General features: G+C 47.2%; 2 protein-coding genes across 14 annotated transcripts in view; one reads left to right on the top strand and one right to left on the bottom strand.

The window, feature by feature from the left end:
- Nucleotides 1–14,307, top strand: part of UBAP2 (ubiquitin associated protein 2) — a 141,554-nt gene extending 127,247 nt beyond the window's left edge. For 6 of the 13 annotated variants that reach the window (XM_021064691.1, XM_021064695.1, XM_021064694.1 and 3 more), the window contains 9 exons: nt 3,986–4,181; nt 4,773–4,864; nt 5,085–5,132; nt 7,398–7,476; nt 7,669–7,874; nt 8,147–8,246; nt 8,329–8,436; nt 8,576–8,643; nt 8,730–14,307. In XM_021064691.1, coding sequence (XP_020920350.1) covers nt 3,986–4,181; nt 4,773–4,864; nt 5,085–5,132; nt 7,398–7,476; nt 7,669–7,874; nt 8,147–8,246; nt 8,329–8,436; nt 8,576–8,643; nt 8,730–9,101 — 1,269 coding nt within the window. In that variant the 3' untranslated portion in view covers nt 9,102–14,307. The remainder of the gene's footprint in view (nt 1–3,985; nt 4,182–4,772; nt 4,865–5,084; nt 5,133–7,397; nt 7,477–7,668; nt 7,875–8,146; nt 8,247–8,328; nt 8,437–8,575; nt 8,644–8,729) is intronic. The other 7 variants (XM_021064693.1, XM_005668066.3, XM_013980175.2 and 4 more) reach the window with 4 other exon arrangements.
- The window catches only part of UBE2R2 (ubiquitin conjugating enzyme E2 R2), a 120,050-nt gene continuing 108,210 nt past the window's right edge, over nt 11,471–23,310 (bottom strand). The window contains exons 4-5 of the mRNA XM_021064700.1: nt 17,487–17,621; nt 11,471–14,751 (exon numbers count right to left, since the gene is read on the bottom strand). Coding sequence (XP_020920359.1) covers nt 14,532–14,751; nt 17,487–17,621 — 355 coding nt within the window. The 3' untranslated portion in view covers nt 11,471–14,531. The remainder of the gene's footprint in view (nt 14,752–17,486; nt 17,622–23,310) is intronic.

Genomic DNA, 23,310 nt, shown 5'->3' on the forward strand with positions numbered 1-23,310 from the left:
GAGGCCCTGGGTGGTTATGGAAGTGCGGCTGCGGAGCTGGGAGTGCAGGCTCAGCGATCGGGCTTAGCTAGACTCTGCGGCGTGAGTGGGGAATGGCTGGGCTGCGGCGAGGAGGCAGGGCAGGGCAGGGGGTAGATACTTGGCAGGAAGCCTGGAGAGACATGGACACCAGGAGCCACAGAAGCGAAAGTGACTGGGAAGAGGAAGAATGCAGTGTCCCCTCTTGGGAGACATCAGGGTCCCACTGCGTTGCAATTGATGGGGCCTCAGGCAGGGAGGGAAATTTCGGGTACAGATGAATGAAGGAGTCGGGAACTTGGGGAAATTTGCTTCCTCTGAAGAATTAGTCATATTTTTGCTCTAGAATGACGAGATGGAAAAGGTTCCGTCCCCCTTCCTTGGGATCTGGCTGACATTGTGGCTTTCATACCCTAGCTTTCCCCATAAAAGCTTATGCCTAATTATCTGTCTTCCGATACAGACTACTGCCTCCATAGCAGAGCTCGGGGAGTGTTTCTCTGCCTTTGCATTGAGTGCCTGCCCATCAGCCTCCATGGGAGCTCTGAGACGTCCCCCTGTGAGCCCTGGAGAGCTGGCCTCCTGTCCCTGGGCTCTGGGTGTTGGAGCCCAGAGCCCTTGCTGTCCTGGGTTAGCTGCACTCGGTGTCTTAGCAAGAAACTCCAGATCCTGCAGCGCAGCAGCCATGGCCGGAGCTGCTGAATGCAGTTGCTGATGTAGCCCCAAGATCCATTAACGAAAGACATACAGAGAGACGTTTTTGTCTCTCTCCTGCTTCTTTCTAGCCCTTTTCCTACTATTTTCTTGACTCTCTATGGAGTTTGTTTTTTTTTAAACCCATAAACTAGAAAATACACAATCTGGAGTTCTCATCACAGCTCAGCAGTAACGACCCCGAATAGCATCCATGAGGATGCGGGTTTGATCCCTGGCCTCGCTAAGTGAGTTAAGGATCCAGCGTTGCTGTGAGTGGTGGTGTAGGTTGCAGATGCAGCTCAGATCCAGTGTTGCTGTGGCTGTGGTGTAGATCAGCGGGTAAGCTCCAATTCAGCCCCTAGCCTGGGAACCTCCATATGCTTCAGGTGTGTCCCTGAAAGGACAAAAATTTAAAAAAAAGAAAAAAAAAAAGAAAATACACAATCATTTTCCATCCACCCTTTTCCTGTAATAGGAGTGGGAGTATCCCAGTGTGATAGTGCCCTTTAACTTTGCCCCAGCTTAACAGTGTATCTTCAGGAGGTCTCTGTGTTGAATCAGTTCTTTGTTCACACTCTATTGCGTAACATTATTTAATCTTCCTCTGATGAAACTTTCGGGACATTTTCAGTCTTGATACGTCAGAAATATCATGGGTTTGGTTCTAGATCAGTGAAGTGAATATTGCAGGAAAGCCAGTCACATAAATCTTGGGGTTTCTCAGTTCACATAAGTTATGTTTACAACTTATGTAAGTAACTTAAGTAATTAAGTATTTTTATTTTTTTTTATTTATTAAGTAATTAAGTTACTTACATACCTTAATTTAAAAATATACTATTAGCTAAAAAAATGCTAACCATCATCTGAGCCTTTAGCAAATCAATCTTTTTTTCTCAGGTAACATCACAGGTCACTGGTCATCATAACAAATATAATAATAATGAAGAGATCTGACTTACCCAGAGATCTGAATTACCTCAATGTGGCCCAGAGACAGGAAGTGAGCAAATTCTGTTAGAAAAATTGTGCTGATAGACCTGCTCTCAACGCATGGTTGCCACAGACCTTCATGTTGTAAGAGACGCAGTATCTGCCAAGCACAAGGACACGAGATGTGTATGTACAAACCGTGGCCTGGAACCTTCTGCTTGTTTGCAGCTGTGTCTAAAGGGTAAACCCTTGAAGGAGGAACCACTAGGCGTGTGTTATGGAAGGCTCCCATTTCCCCACCACCTCCTGAAATGACATTACCAAATAATATCATTGTATTTTTCCCAGCTTGTTAATAGAAAAATGACTTAGTATAGTTTTTAATTGAAAGAGGTTGAAGATTCATTTTATATACTTCAAGCCATTAAATTTCCTTTTGGGTGAACAGTTTATACTGTTCATTTTCCCCTCAGGTCTGTGATGTTTATTTCTGTATTTGGGAGACTAGTAAGTAGCCCTTTGTGAGGAGGAGTGTAACTATTTTCCCTAAGTTTGTCATTGTGTGTGTGTCTGCATATATAAATTTTTTTTTGGCTGTGCTCATGGCATCTGGAAGTTCCCAGGTTAAGGCTCAAATCCATACCACAGTAGCGGTCTAAGCTGCTTCAGTGACAGTGCCAGATCCTTAACCCATCTGCACCACAAGGGAACTCCCAAATATTTGATTTATTTTATTTTATTTATTTACTTTTTTTTTTTTTTTTTTGTCTTTTTGCCTTTGCGGCATATGGAGGTTCCCAGGCTAGGGATCTAATTGGAGCTGTAGTCGCTGACCTACGCCAGAGCCACAGCAACTCGGGATCCGAGCCGCGTCTGCGACCTACACCACAGCTCACGGCAACGCCGGATCGTTAACCCACTGAGCAAGGGCAGGGATTGAACCCGCAACCTCATGGTTCCTAGTCAGATTCGTTAACCACTGAGCCACTATGGCAACTCCAGCAAATATTTGATTTTCAAATAGTCAGGTATATCATAGTCCATCATAGCCATGTCTTTACTGCTTCAGTCCTTTATGAAGGACTTGTAGTGTTTTCTCCTGTCTCATGTGGTGGAAGGTGTGGTGGACTGTGCTTTCCTGGGCCCATCTGAGGAGCTGCGTGGCAGCCACATTGGATGGCCTAAGGGATGAGCTTGTCCCCTTCCTGGTCTGAGGGGGGCAGATACTCAAGCTTTTTAGGTCTGCTGAGGGCAGGAGAGGCTCTCTGGGTGGCTCCTACGTTCCTGTCAGGAGTAGGATCTCTTTCCTCTCACAAGAGCTCCTCTGAGGATTCCCTTCCTCCCCAGACCAGGAGTTGCCCTTTTTGGTTAAAAGGGGCAAAAGCTTGTTTGGCCTGGCTGGGGGCCTCACTGTGCAGTGGTCAGAGCTACTCCTGACTCTGGCGCTGTCCTGGGTGGGAGTCAGCAGCCTCTACAGACACCCCGGCCCTCTGCCCTTTCGCTGTCTGTCTATCTAGGTGGAAGGAGCAGGAGTCCTTCCAGGGGAGCTGGGTGCATGCCTCAGCCCTAGGCACGTCTCTGCCCTGAGGCAGAGCACACAGAGCTCCCTTTCTCCCGGGCCTCCGTCTTCTTCAGCTTCTCCCCCAGTTCTCTGTTGTGCACGTGTTCTGATTTCGAGGCTGGTCTCGGGCTTCCACAGCCTTTTCTTCTCTCTTCAGTGTTGCTTTGCCAGAACAGGTATGGCTCTTCCACCTGCCCCATAGCCCTCAGGCCCCAAAGCCCTTCCTCAGGCCTTGTCAGCAGTGGCTGGGGGCTCTTGGAAGTCAGGCTCCTCAGAGCTTTCTGTGGGTTTTGCCCTCCTTCCTCAGTGGGCCGTGCCCTTCCTGGTAGGTTCTGGAGCAGAGGCCTCTCTTGCCTCCTGTGACTTTAGCGTAGCCGGGAGGCTCTGACCTGGGCGGCTCTGACCTGGGCAGCCTGTGGCCCCAGCTGGACCTGCTGAGCCGCCTCTCTTTTTGTGGGCTGCCTTCTCGCCTCACTGACTGTGCTCTGTGCTCACCTCTGACCCAAGGTTTGCTTGGGGTTTCTTCTGGGCCTTGTTTCACATACCAAAGCATGAGTAGCTTTGATGATTTTTAGGAGAGTTTTTAGTCACAAATCTCGATTTTTAATAGTCTTGATCCTCGGCTGGTGAATTGTGTTCCAATGGCTGATCTGGCTGCAGTGTGAGGGCCGCAGTGGGCACACAGTCCATCTTGAGCTGCAGCCCTCAGGCCAGGCCCTCTTGGACTCTAGGGCCTTGTCCCCAGACCCATGTGTCCTGGCTTTCTTGTCTCACCAGCATGCCAGCGTGGAGAGCGCCCCTCCCCTCCAGCCCTCAGCCACCTTCTCCACGGCAGCCACCTCTGCCTCGAGTGCCACGTCCTCAGGGCTCAGCCTGCCAAGCAGCATGAACACAGTGAGCAGCCTCTGCCTGGGCGCCACCGCCGCCAGTGCCCCCAGCAGCAGTACCAGGGCCACGCCCTTGGTGACCTCAGGTGTGTGCCCCGAGGCCCGGCTTCCCGTCCCCCCACTGTGCCCCCGCGCTTGTTCCCTTTGTTCTGCTGGGCCTTCCAGTGCTGATGGGGGCTGATGAAGTCAGGTTCCAGGGGAAGAACTCCCCCGGACAGGGTTTCTGGTGGCCTGTGTGCTTCAGGCTCCGTCTTTTCCATCCTCGTTAGTCCCTGGGGCTGAGATGATGGGGCAGCTCTCATGGGCTCTTTTTGGTCACTTTGTGTGACCACCTGTCAGCTAGACCCGGTTGGTATGTGTGGGCCAAGCTGCTCACCAGCCTGTCCCCTCCTCCCACTAACACCCCACCACCACCGCGCCAGCTGAGGTCTCAGGGGGCGGGTTGTTCCTTCTGTTAGGGTTTGCTCAGTGCAGTGCGACCTTCAGGAGTGGGGGGGGGACGTGGGTGTGGTCGCCAGGCCCGGGACCCTCTGACGACCCAGCCTTGTCTACCCACCCCCTAGCATGGCCTCGTATCTCTGGGTGCTGCCCCCTCCTCATATCTGTGGCCCCATCTGGGAGGGTGGCGACAGTGAGCTCAATGGCCCCTTCCCTCCATTTGAATTTTGCCTTTACAGGCAAAGCACCCCCCAACTTGCCCCAGGGGGTGCCTCCCCTGCTGCACAACCAGTACCTCGTGGGCCCTGGAGGACTGCTTCCTGCCTACCCGGTGAGTGCCCGCGGGGCTCCAGGCTGCCCAGTGCCTGGCAGGACCCTGGCACCCTTGGGTCCCTGCTGAGGCTTCCCTGAGCCCATCTCTGTCTAGATACCATCAAGGCAGGGTGTCATCCAGGTCCCTTGCTGAGTGTATCCTAGCCTCCCAACCACCTGGGCCTGGGCCTCCGGGGGATGGCATGTGGCCCCTCACAGCCTGTTTGGTCCCAACACAGATTTACGGCTATGACGAGCTCCAGATGCTGCAGTCCCGGCTGCCAATGGTGAGTGGGATGTGGGGTGGGGTGGGGGTGGGCATTCAGGCACTTCTGCATGCCCCACCTGCTTGGCCTTGGTTGCCACCCTGCCTGGCCTTCGGGACACTCGGCCTAAGGATGTCCCTCAGCTCCACTGCTGAGAAAGCTGCTCACATTGGAGGCTGTGCCTGGCGCCATGGTAGCCTGGGGATGAGTGTCCTGTGCTCATGCCCGAGGGACTTGAAGACCATGGAACCCGGGGCCCCCAGTAGTTAGTGTCCCTACTAAATGTGCATCCTTCTGTCCCTCAAGCCCCCCACTTTAGAAAGAGAAAAAGGAAAACCATCTAACACAAGGCATAGAGCTGCTTGCCTGCCCCTAGACTTTTTCTAAGGTGCTCTGCAGAGTTTTTGGCGGCTGGTGGCCCTCAGTGATGCTTGTGATGGCAGCTTTGAGTCAGCAGCTGGAGCTGACAGTCTCTTGGGCCCTTTTGAGCCTGGCCTTTGATCCCTGTTGGTATGAATGTGGCCCCAGGATCTCTAGTTGCTGCAGCCTCACTGAGGCCCGGCTTGCCTTCTCACTTTGGCCCCTGCTTCCAGGGCTTCAGTGCACGAGGGGCTCTGCACTACACTCCCCTCATGACCTGGTCCCCAGACTCCTGATCGTCTTCAGCAGACCAGGGCCCGTCACATTGTTGGAGAGTAAATGGCTGTCTGGTCACCGCTGCCCATTGCAGTGGCTACAGTCTTTCCTGTTCCCCAGGAAAGGACTTTCTCCCCAGACCCTCTCCCTTGCTGTTGCCTGACCCCCCGTGGGCTGGCTGCAAGGAGCAGGCAGCTTTGGGCACCATGCCCTCCTCCCAGGCCCAGTGGCTGCAGCTTGCGTCTCTCAGGACAGTCTCTGATCTGTTGGCCTATTTCCAGAGGCTGGTTCCTGGGTGGCTTTTGCAGACCACCAGCTGGTCACACTGCAGGCCTCCCTTCAGGAGTGTCCTTGCCATGTCTCTGTAGGGCCCAGTTGGCAGATTTCTAGGGGGTCCTCAGAACTTAGTGTCTTTGGGAATGCCTTAGCCCTGGGGCTTTGCAGGGAAACTGGAAGTGGCCCTGGTTCTCCTGACAGTCATGAAACCTCGAAGCTCCTGGTCCAGGAGCCCCAGGGCAGCAGAGATGGGGTGCAGGAGGTGGTCCTGAATGAGCCTGTGTGGGGGGCCTGCTTGGCTCAGTGGGAGTGGCTCAGTGGGATCCCACGCCTGAAAGTCATCTTGCTTAATATTCCTTTTATTTAAAAAAATTTTTTTATTTTCATTTATTTTTAATTTTTTTTTGCCTTAGAAGTTACCTTTGAGCCTGCATTTCATTTTCCTGATTGGTCATTTTTTAGGCTCTGGTACTTTTTTTTTTTCTTTTTTCTTTTTTGATCTTCTAGGCTCTGGTACTTTTGTGCCCAGTTTCCTCCTTCGGATTTTTTGTGAAAGAGCTCCCCCTCCTGGGCTTCCTCTAGGCCTGTCCCGTTAAGTTCCCTCTAACTGTGCCTTCCTCGCCCCCTCTCCTCTTGGGGTTCTGGACTGAGAGTGCTATGGGTTTCTTGGAGATTTCCTCAGGAGGAGGCCAGGAGAGTGTGGGTGTCATTCCTAGACACTGTTGCTCCCAAGGAGGGCAGGAGGGCTTTCTCTTGGTTGAGGCCCAGGAGATGGTATGCCCAGGGCTGGCCAGGCCCTAAGTGGTGAGTCAGGGTCAGGGCAGGCCTCCCCTTCTCCACAGAGCTCTACTCTCTGTTGCCCCCTTGGCATCCCACACTCCACCTGCTCCTATGCAGTGGCAGTGTTGCCAAGGCAGTAGGTGGTGAGAGGCCAGTTCAGGACCTGCCCTGTGCCTGCCTGGCATTGCTGCCCTGACCCCTGGTAAACCCTTTAGACTCCTTCTTTTCAGGCTCCTACTTGTGCAGTTAATTTTCCTAGCTGCCTTCAGAATACCTCTCACTGGAGAAGCCGAGGGAGTAGGTTTGGCTCAGGGCATTCAGAAACGGATGCGCATGATTGGGCCTCCGATGGCTCTGCCTGCCGGGGGAGGCTGAGGAATTGTCAGTGTCTGCAAGCTTTGTGGCTGCCACAGTACGCAGGTCTGATGGGCCCGTTGGTTTGCAATTCTCTGAGTTGAGTGCTGTCCCCTGGAGGTGTGCACTCTATGGCCCTGTAGTCTGGCAGTGCCGGGAGGACCCGTGCTGCCTGCAGGGCCTGCCGTCCTGGGAGTGGGGCAAGGCTGGTGTGCTGACGGAACCTCTCTGGTCTCTTAGGATTACTATGGGATTCCTTTTGCCACACCGCCAGCCCTGGCCAGTCGAGATGGGAGCCTCACTAATAACCCATATTCAGGTTAGTCTTGTTTGAGGGATTAAAGGGGTCGGGGGGAGGGCTCATCCCAGAAGTCGGGAAACTGAAGCGGAAGGCTGCAGAGACCTCCAGCTTCCTGTAGTTGAGCTGGCAGCCAGACCTGTTCTGTTTGCAGGGGTTTTTTTCCTGGTTGGATAAGGGGCAGTGACTGGATCAGTGCTCCTCTCCTCCTAGGTGATGTCACAAAGTTTGGCCGAGGTGACTCTGCATCCCCTGCACCTGCCACCACGCTGGCTCAGCCTCAGCAGAGCCAGTCCCAGGCCCACCACACAGCCCAGCAGCCCTTTCTGAATCCTGCGCTGCCCCCTGGCTACAGCTACACCGGCCTCCCCTACTACGCGGGAGTGCCCAGTGCCTTCCAGTATGGGCCCACCATGTTTGTGAGTATCTGGTGGGAGGGGGACCCCAGCTTCAAGGAGCAGGAGCAGGGTAGGAGGGATAGGTCCCCACGCAGAGTCTCTCCTGGCCTTGAGCGATGAGTCAGGTTGGGGGCGAGGTCACTTTTCCATCTGTTCTTAGGTCCAGCGTGTGTTGCACTCAGGAGACAGGTCCCTAGTGGTTGTGCCACCTGCTGCCTGAGGCTAAGCTGGGGCGACCTGGTTCCGTCGCCCCGTTCTTCCCCTGATGCCTCCCCTGCTTGCCCCCCAACCAGGTCCCTCCGGCCTCAGCCAAGCAGCCTGGTGTGAGCCTCAGCACCCCCACGCCCCCTTTCCAACAGGCCGGTGGTTATGGCCAGCACAGCTACAGCACAGGTGAGGGGTGCTCCTGGCAGGGAGAGGCGCGGGCAGGATGGGCTTGCCCAGCTCACCCGTCCTCTTGCACCTGCCATGCTAGGTTATGACGACCTGACCCAGGGGACAGCAGCTGGGGACTACACCAAGGGTGGCTATGGTGGATCATCGCAGGCACAAAACAAATCTGCAGGCTCTGGGCCCGGCAAAGGTAGCGTCTGCCCCTCCTTTCCAGGATAGTTGTGTCCTGCCCTGACCGCTTCTCAGGCGAGGTGACCCCAGCGTGGCCCTGGAGGTGGGGGGACGGAACTGGCACCAGCCGCCGTGGGAATGAGTGCCTTTTCTTCTAGGAGTGTCGGCGTCTTCAAGCACCACTGGCCTCCCTGATATGACAGGTTCTGTCTACAACAAGACTCAGGTGAGGGAGGACCAACCCGGGAGTCAGGGGAGGTTGGGGTGCCTGGTCCCACCAAGCAGGCCCTCACGGTTGTCTCTGCCCTGCAGACTTTTGACAAGCAGGGATTTCATGCTGGGACCCCGCCCCCGCCGTTCAGCCTGCCCTCGGCCTTGGGCTCCACTGGGCCCCTGGCCCCTGGAGCTGCCCCCGGTTACGTGCCCCCGCCTTTCTTGCACATCCTGCCTGCCCACCAGCAGCCTCCCTCACAGCTGTTACACCACCACCTCCTGCAGGATGCTCAGGTGAGCCCGGTGGTGGAGGCAGCCATCCTGCCCTGGGCTGGGGGCTCCACTCCAGCCTTGACGGCCTTCTCTCCTCCTCAGAGTGGCTCCGGCCAGCGCAGCCAGCCCAGCTCCCTGCAGCCCAAGTCGCAAGCCTCCAAACCTGCTTACGGCAACTCTCCGTACTGGACAAACTGAACCCTGAAGAGTGGGGTGGGCTGGGTGGGTCTTACCCTGGGCAGGAGAGATCACACGGAGCCGGAGCCCCTTCCCAGAGCTCCTGAGACGTGTAACTGTGTCGGCCGAGCCTCTGTGGGGAGCCTGCCCCCAGACTCGCTCTTGTATGTAATGTATTTATGTATGTATTTGTAAATGTGAGAAACGTCTTGGGGGATTGTGGGGTGCAGCTGCTCCTCGCGGCCGGACTGCTTCCCTCACTCAAGCCCCTTCTTGCTGTAGCAGAATCACCCCCTCCCCACCTTCTGCCTTCAGGGCTTTCACACAGCCCCCTGGTGGGCAGTGTCTGGTTTGAGGCGGGTTGGGAGTTGGGGTCAGGTACCAATGAAGAATCACAACTTATCTCCCTCCCCTGTAAACCATTATTTGCGTTTTCTTCCTTGTGTAATTACTTTATCCATCTCTTTTTGAGAACCTGGACCTTTTGTCATTTGTCATGTCCCCCTTCCACCAAATCTTGATCTGGGAATAGCAGAGATACATCCCCCAGCCCAGGAAGTGGCACCTGTTTGTCTTCATATAGAACAGGAACTTTTGCTTCTGGTCTGGTCTTATCCCCAGAGACTTGCCTTCGTCTGGCTGACCGTTTTAAAAATAATCTGAATTTGCGCTCAGAGGTATTCAGCCATTCAGCTCCCCTTCTAAAAAATCAAAGATTTGCTTTCATCTCAGTGAGGGCCCGTCTCCTCGATTCTGGTCGTCCTGAACAAGGCGGACGACTGTTTGAGAGGTTTTCTCTTTTGCCCAAACTCCACCTAATAAAGTTCTGAGAGCATGCTTGGTCTCTGCGTGGTGTGACTAAGGGAGAGTGCAGGGCGGAGGCCACCTTTACGACAGAGCCAGGGAAGCTGGACCTCCCAGTGGTCAGTTTTCTGGGAACAGGTTTATGGGGCTTCAGCTGGCTTTCCTTGCTTTGCTGGGCCCTCCTCCGGCCTTGCCTCCAGTCACCATCCAGGGAGAAGGTAGAGGATACATCTGACGAGACAGCCCTCTAGACGGGCACAGGCAGTGCTTATTGCAGTTCCCTTTGTTTTTCTTGTGACTTTCTAACAGACTTAGGGGACAAGGGGGTCTCTTACAGGGTATGTCCTGGCAACCGGAATATTAGGGCAGGGTGATTTTTTTCCAAAGGAACAAAGAATTGAGAACATACTTCTAGGCCTGTGAGAGAATAAGTTTGAACAGCTAATCCTCTCCTCTGATCTTCATCATCCAAATGCGATCTTGTTTGACAGGGGCTGTGGTGAAACGATGATGGTCAGGGTGATACCAAGTAGGTAAATGGGTCCTGAGCTAAATATCTGGTCCAGCAGTCCCAAGGCACCATTCACCTGGCCAGGATTCTGACTTCCCCTAAGCTAGTCCAGCATGATTTCAGGCCACCAGTTCCGAGGGAACCAGGGCTACCAACAATCAGGGTGTCTGTCAAACAAGAGCGCTGGGACGTATGGTCAGGTGAGGTGACTTACCCAAGGTCCCCCACCCAGGTCCCTGACCCTCAACCCAGCAGGCGTTCCAACCTGGCAGCTAGTTCAGGGCCTTGAGGTGTTAGGCATTACAACTTCTTGTTTCAAGTCTAGAATCAGCCCAGGGCCACAGTCTTATCTGGTTTTTTTTTTTTTTTTTTTTGGTCTTTCTAGGGCCACACTCGTGTCATATGAAAGTTCCCAGGCTAGGAGTTGAATCAGAGCTGTAGTCTCTGGCCCTACATCACAGCAACACCGGATCTGAGCTGAGTCTGCTATCTACACCACAGCTCATGACAACATTGGATCCTTAACCCACAGAGTGAGGCCAGGGATCAAAGCCGAGTCCTCATGGACACTAGTTTGGGTTTGTTACTGCTGAGGCACAATGGGAACGCCAGTCTTGTCCTGCTTTTGACCTCCAAAATCAATGGTCATTCATCAGGTAGGTCAAGGGCTGTCTTCCCAATAGCTTGGGAGGCTGGCTTTAAGAAAGTGTCTACAACTGAAACAGAATTACTAAATTTTGTGATCCCTGCTTTTAGGAGCAGGAAGTTAGATGACAAGTGATGGTGAAGACAAATCCTGCCTAAGGAGGGCAGTGGAGCACTCCTCCCTCACTACAATGACCTATTTCAGAATTAAGGTTAACAAGTGGCTGTATCTTTAATAACCTTTTTTAAAAGCTAGTAACGACTTGGGGATGTTTATTCTGAGCAGAGTATCAAAAAAGTCAGGTGAGCAAGATTTGGTTTTTATTTGTTTTAATTTTTCAGCTGAGCCCTGGGCATAATCTGTAAGGAAAACAGAAGAAATACTAAAACCACCTTTAAATTTTAACACACACAAAAGAAGAGGGTCATCCTGGGGGAAGTAGCAATACAGGTATATTTTATTTCACATTTTATTAGTAGACAGATGGCAGAAAAAGACAAAATAAACCACTAAAGGGGAAGGTGAACACAAAATGCATCAGGTAATCTTTTCTCATAAGTTAAACTGAAGAAAAACATCTACAATTTCAGCTAAGAAAACTATTAAAGTCAGGTGTGTCCTGCTGGTTTCAGAATAGTTGAAAATTGCATCTGAATCTTTGTAAATGTAAACCTTTTTAAAAATCAGGAAGGGTGGAGAGTTAATTTTCAGTGGAGAACTACACATTTTCCCCTTCAATCGCTTACTAGGTGTGTCCTAAACAAAAGGACAACAGCAAATAAAGAAGCAAATAATTACCAGGGAGGAGGAACAAAAGGGTCTACAAAAAAGTTTGGCTAATAGAAAAGAACTCTGGAATGATATGAAATGAAAGTGAGGAAGACTGTGAGAAGCAACAGCAGAATCATGATGATACACTTTGTCCACCAGCCTCAAAATACACAGACCCAAAGAGCATCCAGAGGCCTCAAATCAGAATCAAAAGGAACCTAAAAATGCAGGATTCTGAATTCATGTTACAGTAAATAATCACAACTGTACTCACAGGACTGTAGCCTGAGCCTGAGCTCTCCACTCCCAAGACTAGAATTGACATGCTCAAGTCTTCTGCCACAGGCTGTGTTCTCAGGACAGAGCTCTGGAACCAGCATCTGGGTTTTACAAGTCAGTCTGAGCTATTAGGATGTCTACCTCTTAGCACATCAACACATCTCAGTCTTTTTGGGGACTGATTGTGCACCCCAAAGGGCTGAGAGGTATGACCTCCACCTGGCTCTCTGGCTCCCTGAGTCAATGTGCAACAGAGGCCAACAGGGCCTACTGGGACAGGGCTGAGCAGCATAGCACCTCCCACAATGCCAAGTTGTCTGGCCTGCCCTGGGAGAGAAATGCTTGTGCAGGAAGGGGAAAGAAAGGCTTTAGTTTTAGAGCTCTAATAGAGTGAGACCTAGCTACTGGCTGTAAACTTGAGTGTGTGTGTTGGGAGGGTAGGGGTGGTGGGGGCGATCAGAACATTAGGAGACTTTGGGCTCCAGAAGATTTGCAGGTATCTCTAAGTGTTACTTAAGTGTGTTTGCACTCAGTGTTCTGTCACAGGACAGCTAGCTACTCTGTTCTCTGAATCTGACTGGAGTCACTAGATTCAGGGGTGCAGGTAGCCTGTGGAGTTTAGACAGATTCTGGGACTGGCTCAACACTGTCCCATGTGAACCTTAGCACGTTAAACATTCCCACTTAATACCAGACCAAAACTATGAGTCCAGACAGGGCTGCTGGGAATTAGTAAATGTTTGGAGAGTTTGAAGAGCGAATGAAACCCCTGAGATCAGAAAGGAAGGAGGAACTAAGGACATAAGCATCACCTACTCTGTCCCAGGCTCCACCCTGCCCCTGTCCCTCATCAACTCTTACGTCGTTCTGAACTGTACCATCTGAAGAAAAGGAGTTGATGCTAACGCACAGGGATATGAACTACGCTGTATTTTCCCTCCAAAATTTTCCCCACTGAAAGAACACTGCCCTCCTTGAACTAGCCCGCTCCCACAAGAAATCACCACCAAGTTCTGAAATTCCTGGTTGGTGAAGGCTGACAGGACTCGGTATTGTTCGGAGTGACATACGATTGAGGGGAATCACGGCGGCAGCAATCACATGGCAGGAAGATCTATCGTTGTCCAGACACTGCCTGCAGTCAGCTCCCTCGGCTCTGCCAGAAGAGTCAGAGAGTCTCTGGGGAAAGCTCCATGCACAGCTTCTGCTTGTGATCCACAGCCCAGGAACAGTGAAAAGGAAACTCCAGGTCACAGCCAATGAGGAAAGCGGGAGCCAGTCACTCATGTCTCACATATATCCACAGTTACTATCAGTATAAGCAGCTCAATGAAAACCAAAATCTTAACACATGCACCTAGTAGTAATACTGAGTAATTCAAACTGACTACTTAAAAAAAAAAAAAAAATCCTCATGGTGAGAGTGTATCTTTCAGGGAAAGGTTATGTTAAATACAGATGTTTTCTCTCCCAACAGTGGTCACCAGTAGTTTGATTTTCACCCCCAGCAGCATCAACCAAAATTGGCATAGTGATTTAACTTTCCATCACTAAGACTCCACACACATACTAATCCCACTCTCTCCCCATTCCCTGGGGGGAAAATAACTGCCTTCAAAATAAATAGCAATCAAGTGCTCAGTTCTATGTAAAGTATGAATATTTATTTCAGGCTTTAGATCCCAATCAATTTCAAAAAACAAAATCTGATTTCTCTCCTAAAGTAGCTGAGGCCTCTGTGTCAGGATGGTTTTCTTGGAGGCTGAAGGGGCTATGCCCTTAGGAACACACTTTATCAGGTTCAGCACAAAGTCCCTGATGCCCACTGTGCCCCAGCCTTAAGAAGGGAAAGAAACAAAATTCACCACCATGGGGCTGAACAAATGCACACACACTAAGGTAAATGAGCAGCTAAACCTTGGCAAATTTTGCTTTAAAAAAAAAAAGTAAGTTTGTTTTGGGGGGGTATTATGCTTCTTATGCTTTTTTTTTTTCCTTTTTGCTACCCAGCATATGCAGCACTTGTGAACGCCCAATGGGTTCCCAGCATTAAACACTTAAATGTCTTTATGAAACATCTTGACTATTTAATTCTTCAAGAATCTAAAAACAGACCAAACGTGTTTTGCTGTGAACGCTTTGTAGAGACGAAGTGAGGCAGGAGTTTGGGATCAAAGAAAAAGAAAAAAAAAAAAATCAATAAAGAGATTGAAGGGTAAAGAATGCAAGAATTCAGACATTCTCTGGAGGATTACTTTCTCTCCATTAAGAGGTCCATAAAAAGGAGCAAACTGAGATCCTTAAGGGGAGTCAGCAGGAGCCGTGTTTATTTCCCCACCCCCGTGCTAGCTTTTGCTGAGGGGCCACTGCTAGGTCCCCACTTGCTCCCCTCCCTTTGGCCTGAGACGGCAGGGCAGTGCAGGGGCACTGAAGGAGCGCGTCACGACTCCTCATTCCCAGAATCATCATCATCATAACAGTCGGCATCTTCCTCCTCCTCATCTTCATCATCAATGTCGTCGTCATACAAGTCGTCATAAAGCAAATCTGAGCTGTTGTCATTGGAAGGCACTTTAGTTTTGATGCAATATTCTGCCAGGGTTGTGGGGACCTTCACTCCATCCTTTTCTGCTTCGGCTTTAGTGGCTGAAACCTGTTTCCTGAAGGTAAGAGAGTTTATATAAGTCTCTGGATGATAGATGTATATATAATTGGCCTGAATAATCCAAGATTCCTTATGACTCAGGTTTTTGAACTTTGTTACCTACTTACCTAAAAGCATTTGACAAACACCCTCTACTGCACCATTCTAGCCCGTTGTGTACAACCCTACTGAAGACTGTTTAAAGCCATGGATCTCAAATGCTCATTAGCCAGAAATCACCTCAGAGATTTTTTTCTGCCTAGTCTTCTCACACTAAATGCAACCCCAACAACTCAATAATCTTCCTACTGAGAGTAGAATCCAAAAGTCTTAGGATCAACCTGACTGCTACTTTTTCTCACCACCATTACTTTCTCCAATTCCAAAACATTCAGGCCACTCTGGGTTTTTCTGTGTGGACCAGTTACTCTTTGCTCTTCATATGGTTGCCTGCTTCTTGTCACTCAGATCTGAACTTTGGAGGAGGCCTGTTTTGGCAATCCAATTTAAAGCAGCCATTCAGGAGTTCCCGTCGTGGTGCAGTGGTTAACGAATCCGACTAGGAACCATGAGGTTGCGGGTTCGATCCCTGCCCTTGCTCAGTGGGTTAACGATCCGGCGTGGCCGTGAGCTGTGGTGTAGGTTGCAGACGTGGCTCGGATCCTGCGTTGCTGTGCCTCTGGCATAGGCTGGTGGCTACAGCTCTGATTAGACCCCTAGCCTGGGAACCTCCATGTGCCGTGGGAGCAGCCCAAGAAATGCCAAAAAAATAAAAAATAAAAAAATAAAATAAAAAAATAAAGCAGCCATTCATATCCTACTTACCACAATCTAGTATTTTTTTCCTCTTTAGTATCTTCCTCCATTGTTCATTTTTCTGTCATTCTCTTTGCCCTTGAGTGTGAACCTAACTTGTCTATCTAATTCTATTTCCTCAGTTCCTAGAATACACATACAGCTGTGTAACAAATATTGACTGTTTGAATGCATGAAGGTTAATGCTTCCTTCAATAAGTTAAAATTTGACCCCTTAGGGGACGTGAGAAAACATCAAGCCACTATTCTCCCTGTCCTCCTCCTGCCTCTTTAATTAGATTTCATTAGTCACTCTTGCTGCCTTGCACCTGATGTTGGGGCTTCCAAGCTTAACTATCTTATCCATTCCCATGGTTTTAACCCTTTATACTGACTGACAGTTTGCAATTCATCAGGGCCCAGCCCTCTCTTCTCAACTCTATACCCCTATATTAGTATATGTCTCAATCCTAATGTTCCAAAGGAACCCTAACTCTACAAGCCTGCATTTACCACTGCCCACCTCCACAGCTGGTTTCTGCCGTCTTTCTTCTCACTAAGAGTATTCAGTTCCTAAAAATCATCATCTCCAAAGTGAAGTATTTTCAATTTAGTTTTCAGATCAACCATGATGCTTGTCACCTGGTCAACACTGGAACTCAAATAGGATTGTCCCTCCCCAAAATCTTTAAGTGACACTCCATTACCTCTAAGATTAAGGACCAAATGCCTTATGACTTCAGTACCTTTTAATTTCATTACTTCTTAAATCAGAATTTACATTCAAGTACAACTACTTACAATTCTCATGCTGTTCACACCTGTGTTTTACCAAACAGTTTCTCTCTGAAGAGTCTTTTTCCTTCCTCTTTTTACCTGAAAAAATCTTGGTTACGAGGCATCATCTCTCCTAGGAACTCCACAGCATTATATATTCCTTCTACTGCATCTCGTGTAAGCTTCTAGAGATCATATTACAGTCATTTGTTTGTTTACAATCAAAACTATGAGCTCCTCACTAAGACAGACTGTGCCTTAAATCCTCCTTTCCGTGAACATTAGGCTCTAGTCCTGTTTGAGGTGAAAGACGGGAATGCTTCCTCACTCTACTTCATGTCTAAACTTTCATCAATCTTTGAAATAGAACCAAAATATAGATGCCCAGATTCTATCCTTGTAATCTCATTAAATGACTGGATTTAGGGAGAGGGTCGCATCTATTATTATTTGGCTGTCAGATGACATGCATTTCTCTGCCTTTTTTTTCATATCACAAAGTACCATGTCAACTATACAGAGAAGGACGTGATTTGTGTAAATTCTAGTGCTTACTAAAAGTCCTGTAAACAGACTGTGCTGGAACTGTCCTTAATTAATCCTGGAGTACTCAGGATTGAGTATCCCTTTTATAGTATATTTTATCAGTATTCACTATCCCTTTTTAGATGGTAAACTAAAGATCCCAGAAAGTTAACTTATAAAAAGGTCACATGAGGGGTGGCAGAGCTAGGAGAAGATTCCAAGTCTCTTGATTCTTATTCTAGGGCTCTGTTAAACCATATGCTAGTACTGCTGATAATGATACCCAGAAGAAACTTGCTGCTATGGTCAAAAAGGCCAAAGGGTAATAAAAATTTTGAAAGTAAAAATACTTGGAATGTCTGGAAGGGCTTGAGTGTTTGCTACACTTAAAGGACATGCTGAAAGTCCAGAACAATGTCCTAAAATGATTAGGAGCAAGAGTTTGCAAACTTGACTAGTTCAGAACCTGGAAGTTTTGGTTCCCAGGAAACAGATACGCCACAGCATTATCTTCTAGTGTGTTTTCTCCCAAAAGCCAAAGTCATTAGGCTCAGGCAGAAATCTCTTCCTAAACAATAAATCCAATTGAGAGAAATGGACTTTGATTCCACTATGTGAAGACAAAGTAATCAAACAGAAGACAAAACACCTTACCTAATGATTTCAGCATATTCTTTGTCTTTTCCTTTACTGTCCCTCCATTTCCTGAACATAACCGAAGCATCCACATTGGCTGGGGAGAAGGTGTTGGGCTCGTTAAGCAATGAGATTACACTTAACAGGATAGTCCTAAAAACAGGAAGAAAGGGTCAGCTACGAATACTCATACTCACAGTATTCAAGAGTATTTTGTTATAAATTTAAGACTATCATATTTGAGGCCTTTGGGGAATGGAAAGAGTGCCAAAATTTTCTTTTCAGTACCCATCTGGCTAAGCTAGGAATAAGTTGCTACCTGGGAGACAAAGCAGAGGGAATCTGAGTTTAGCATAAAGGCCATGTTGCAAGGCAAAACATGAACTCTGTAGAAGGTGCTGTCTTAAAAGGCTACGATCTACAAAAAAATGAAGGTCTGGAACGTATTTTAAAAATTACAAGTGCAACAGGAAAAGACAGAAGCAAAAAAGAAAAAAATTAGCTTGAAGGCAATCTTTTCATGGGAGAGGATAAATGGTGCTACTCCATATATCTATTTTGTATCATACCTGCAGGGAAGAGTTAAGAAACAGTATCATATACAAAATAATTTCTTTTCCATACCTCTAAGGGAAGCAAGACAGAATTAAGCAGGAGAAAAAGCAATAGCCTCGACATGGAAGAATTAGTTTCTGAATAATAGGAATCTTGATTCAAAAATATTTACTAAGCACTTACTATGTGCCAGAGGCACCAAGTGAGATGTTGGATGTACAATAGTGAGTGAGTTAGATGCCATCCCTGCTCTCTCGGGGCTTAGAAATCTTGTGGGAAATTTTCATCCACATATAAAAACTAGACACCTTAATCACAGGGAATAAAGATAGACAAAATAAGCTGAATAAGCTCCAAAATTGTCCAAAATAGTTCCCAGGCTTTTCCCCCCTAAAAGCTATGTGCATATAGGTAAGGAGAAACATGGGAGGAAAAATTAAATTTCTCTACCTTTTCTCATTGGTGCGAGGTTATAGATTGTGTTGTTGCAAAATAGCCTTTTGCTCCTGGCCCCAAGCAAAAAATAAAGGGAGGGAACCAGGCAATTAGATGTTTGATTTGATGAAACCTTTTCCTAAAAAGGGTAAAGAGTTTTGTTATGTGATTATACAAGACTATGACAAAGAAACTTTCAAAGAAATCCATTTACATATACATATACCCCCCTTCCTATTAGGTTAAGAATAACTCCTTATTGTACCCCACCCCCCGCCGCCATCCTTCTGGATTTCTTTGGTAATTATACTAAGATTCATAGAAATTCATTACTGCCAAAAGTGGGAAACAGACTGACAGTATCTTAGAAGCAAAAGAAAAATGTGTGTAGGAAATTCCATAAGGACTGCTTCAGGGAAAAAAAAAAAAAAAAAAAAAGGCTGTTACAAAAATAAGCAGGATAAAACCAAATTGGTTTAACTTAACCAGATCAGCACTGGTAATGATGGAAATATGTAATTTGTATTATCCAATATGGTCACCACTAGCCACAGGTGGTCATGGAGCACTTTGAAAAGGAGACCACACAACTGAAGAAATGAGTTTCTAATATTAAGTTTAAATAGCCACATGTAGTTAGTGGCTCTCCACACTGGACAACACAGGACTAGATGAATTATATTCACTGAATTAGGAAATTTTTCCCACAAGTGGTTTCAGTAAGTTAATTTTCTTACATCTTGTGTTTATTATTAAAATACCACATTGAGAAATAATTTTTTTAAAACGGTGAATCATCCCTGCCCATCAAAAGGAAAAGGACCTCACTTCTAACCAGGTACTACTTTTAAGTGAATGATGCTTTCAGAAACATTAGGCACTAACTTCAGTTGACTGTGATATTGGTTATTAGCCCAGAACGTTTTTACTTCCTCATTTGGCTGGAGAGCAAAGTCATTTTTGTACAGGGAATCCTTTCCACTGGTCCTGGCGAGGTTAATTTCCTTCTCCTAGTACACCTTCAAATACCAACCATGGCACACCTTCATTAAAAAAAAACTTACCTACCCACAGCGTTACACAGCGCTGGCAAAGGATTTCACCAAACTGGGCCAATCAGAACCCTGGTGGGAACTATGATGGTTATAAACTAATAGCAGAAAGGTAGTTGGACTGACAACTGTGAGACCAGGGAAATCCTAGGTCACGAGGCCATCTCTGTCACCAAGTGTTGAGAGCCTTCCTAACAGTAAGGCCAATGTAGAGCAAAAAAGAATAGAGACGTTTTTCCCCGCCTCTAACAAAGATTCCTGATGCAATTCATATGTGATACTCCTATTCAAAATTTCCCAAATAGTATATTGTGAGTGGGTTATAGGTAAATTATGTGTGATTCCCTCAGGCAGTTGGGAGAACAGAACTTGGGACAACTTAAGCCCCTGGAACAATAACTGGCCAAAGGAGCATCTTTAGTTTACTGCATTATGATCTACAAATACTCTTTTTTCTATGTACCATGACTGTAAAAAACTGGGAAGCAGTATCATATATAGCACTTCTACCAAAATAATTTAACAAAGGTGTTACACCGTAGCATGGTAAACAACTCTACAAGTGAAGTATTATTAATCCTACCTTCAAAGAATGGAAAAACTGAACTAGGAAGACAATACTGGTAGAATATACAAAACAATTATTCCTAGAGCTATTCCAATGTTTACCCCCTCCCCCTGTTTTTTGCTTTTTTTTTTTTTTTTTTAAATTTTTGGTCTTTTTAGGGCCACAATGGTGGCATATGGGGAGGTTCCTGGGCTAGGGGATGAATTGGAGCTGTAGCTGCTGGCCTACGCTGCAGCCACAGCAACACCAGATCTGAGCGTGTCTTTGACCTACACCACAGCTCTCAGCATTGCCGGATCCTTTAACCCACCAAGCAAGGCCAGGGATCAAACCCGTATCCTCATGGATATTAAGTTCATTACCACTGAGCCACAACGGGAACTCCTACCTCTTTCTTTGGTTTCTATTTTGTTGTTGTTAGTTTGGGTAAGTATTTAAAAACCTTTATTCATTTACTGTATTTTTTTTCCAGAAGAAAAACATTAAAGGGAGATATGACAGGCTAATGGGTCTCCCTGGAAACCATGCAGGAAACCTGGAATTTTGTGGGATTAGAGATTGTCATTTTCCCTCCAATGTATAAACATACTCTCCAGGCAGCATGTGAGATAGAAAGGATTCATTCTTAAAAAAAACAAAACAAACAAACAAACAAAAACAAAAAAAAAAACCTCCTCTTACTTGACTCTTAAAATATAAGCAGAAATATAGAAAGTAAGAGAGCTTAAGATTCTTAGGTTTTACAGGCCTTAATATGATAAAAACTGATGTTTGGGGAAGTGAAGCTCAGTGCCTGACCCTTCTAGTTGACCTAGAAGGGTTCTTTCAATCTCTCATTTATACATTTCAAAATATGGATCAGGGAGTTCCCACTGTGGCTCAGCAGTAACAAACCCAACTAGGATCCATACAGACATAGGTTTGATACCTGGCCCTGCTCAATGGGTTAATAAGGATCCGACATTGCCTCAAGCTGCAGCATAGGTCACAAATGTGGCTCAGAACCCACACCACTGTGGCTGTGGTATAGCTGGCAGCTGCAACTCCGAGTCAACCCCTAGCCTGGGAATTTCCATATGCTGTGGGTATGCACCCTCCCCCCACCCAAAAAAAGATGGATCAGTAACACCAGAAGATGACCCAGTTAAACTCAGTCCTTGTTCTATATTTTCAAGGCAGAGGAGGAATTTATAGACGATATCGTGACAAAAGATTCTGTTATGACTGAGAAGATAAAATGTGGTAGCTTAATGGGTCACATACTACAAATAGTTTTTCTTTATGCTGATAAAGCAGCAATATACAACAGTTCCTGCTGTGTAGTCCCTGGAGCTTCTGCTGACTGACACATCCCTGAGAACACATGGCAGGAACAAGGGTCTCAGATTAAAATACACAAAACCACAACGTCAGAATATTTTAGTTTAAAAGGGAAAATTTTTAAATACACAAAAAATATATCAATTGCACAGGATGAAACTAGCAAACTGAGTTCAGTGGGATACAATGTGCAAATGTCAAGGAAGAAAAAAAAAATCGCTCTAGCTCAGAGCTGGGTTTATAGGAGCCCTAGAAATAACATAGCTATAGCCATCTCCTCTGACCTTGCCTACTTTGCCATCTAATAATACTTGGGGTGGTCCTTAGCTCCCTGTCCTTTGAGTAGGCTGTAGAGAAGATGGGCAGGGAAACATCCTCTACCCTACTCCTGAGAGACCCTTCTATATGAAGCCATGGCCTCTGGAGTGGATCCATAAAACTGGTCCTATGCTGTAGCTTCACAGTGGCAAAGAAAACACTGTTATCCATCCTTCAAAGGAAAGCAAAATCCTACTAAAGACTACTTTCTTGTCCAAGAGCCTGCAGAGGTATGGTAGGTAGTTCTGGGGGTGGTGTCTCAGAGAAAGCACTTATGAATTCTACTGCAACTGAGAACCCCACCCTAGAAAGCTCCCACTTGGTTCTAGACAGTGTGGATAATGGCACATTTTGTTTCTTCTACTAAGAAGAAGATGCATGGTGCTGTGGGCTCCTAATCAGATGCATGTGGCAGCATCATGAGCCACCACCCTCCCAACTTCATTTTTTTGCTGACTAAACCCGACTCCTCAAAATTTCTCACTTCCATAAGGAACTCTCAGTCCCCTAAACTTAATCCCAGACATCTGAGGATAGGCCTCTGTACCCCTTCTTCCAGAAAAAGTATCCTAGTTTCCTCTAAGAAGAGGAGAACTACTAAGCTATTAGTGGAATAGCGGGCTGATGCTCTGGAACCCAACAACTGTAGCAAAACCATGTTTTTCTTGTTTTCCCCTTGGGCCAACTCTCAACTACTCACTAGGTCTAGTTATAGAAATTGACTTAGGCTCTCAAAAAGAACTGTTATTCAGGTTAAAAAAAGTGTTCTACATAAAACTTCATTTCTAAATATGTTTACTGAGGTGCTAAATGAAAGATTAGTACAGGCAATCATGTATAAGTCCAAATATATGTGAACAAAAATCAACTTTCAGATAACAGTGCCATGCAGCAGTCAAGACCCTACAACATGAGAGTTCCCATCGTGGCTCAAGAGGTAGCAAACCCGACCAGGACCCATGAGGATGTGGGTTCGATCCCTGGACTTCTCAGTGGGTTAAGGATCTGGCATTGCTGTAAGCTGTGGTGCAGGCCAGCAGCTGTAGCTCCAATTTGACCCCTGGCCTAGGAACTTCTACATGCCGAGGGAGCAGCCCTGAAAAGCAAAAATAAATAAATAAATAAACAAAAATAAAAAAGACCGTACAATGGGTTGAACTGAACTTTATGCCACCTCCACTGCTGTCTTGCCACAGCCATAATAAACTGGATATGGAGCTCAGAACCATTAGCTGGACAACTACTGACTCTGGACAATTTAGCCCCCAAAGGATATCAGGGATATCTTTGGCACCTCATATCTTGCCTCTTGTGGAACCTCATGTGCCACACTTAGTTCACTGCCATACATGACCTACGGAAAGTAGGTACAATTAACTAGAACCCCCTTCTCGCAAAACAAATAACAGAGAAACCAACTGGGAAGGGAAAAGCGTTCTACATTAGGTAGTGCTTTCCTGACTTTTCAGAGTTCTCGGCACATGAGGTTCCACAAGGCATTCAAAACACTCTAGGTCCTCCTAGAAATCCATCAACACCAAACTCTCCATTCACTCTCCCACCTCAAAAATACCACACTGAAGAATCATCCAAT

The sequence above is a fragment of the Sus scrofa genome, chromosome 10 (genome assembly GCF_000003025.6).
Source record: "Sus scrofa isolate TJ Tabasco breed Duroc chromosome 10, Sscrofa11.1, whole genome shotgun sequence".
NCBI lineage: Eukaryota > Metazoa > Chordata > Mammalia > Artiodactyla > Suidae > Sus > Sus scrofa.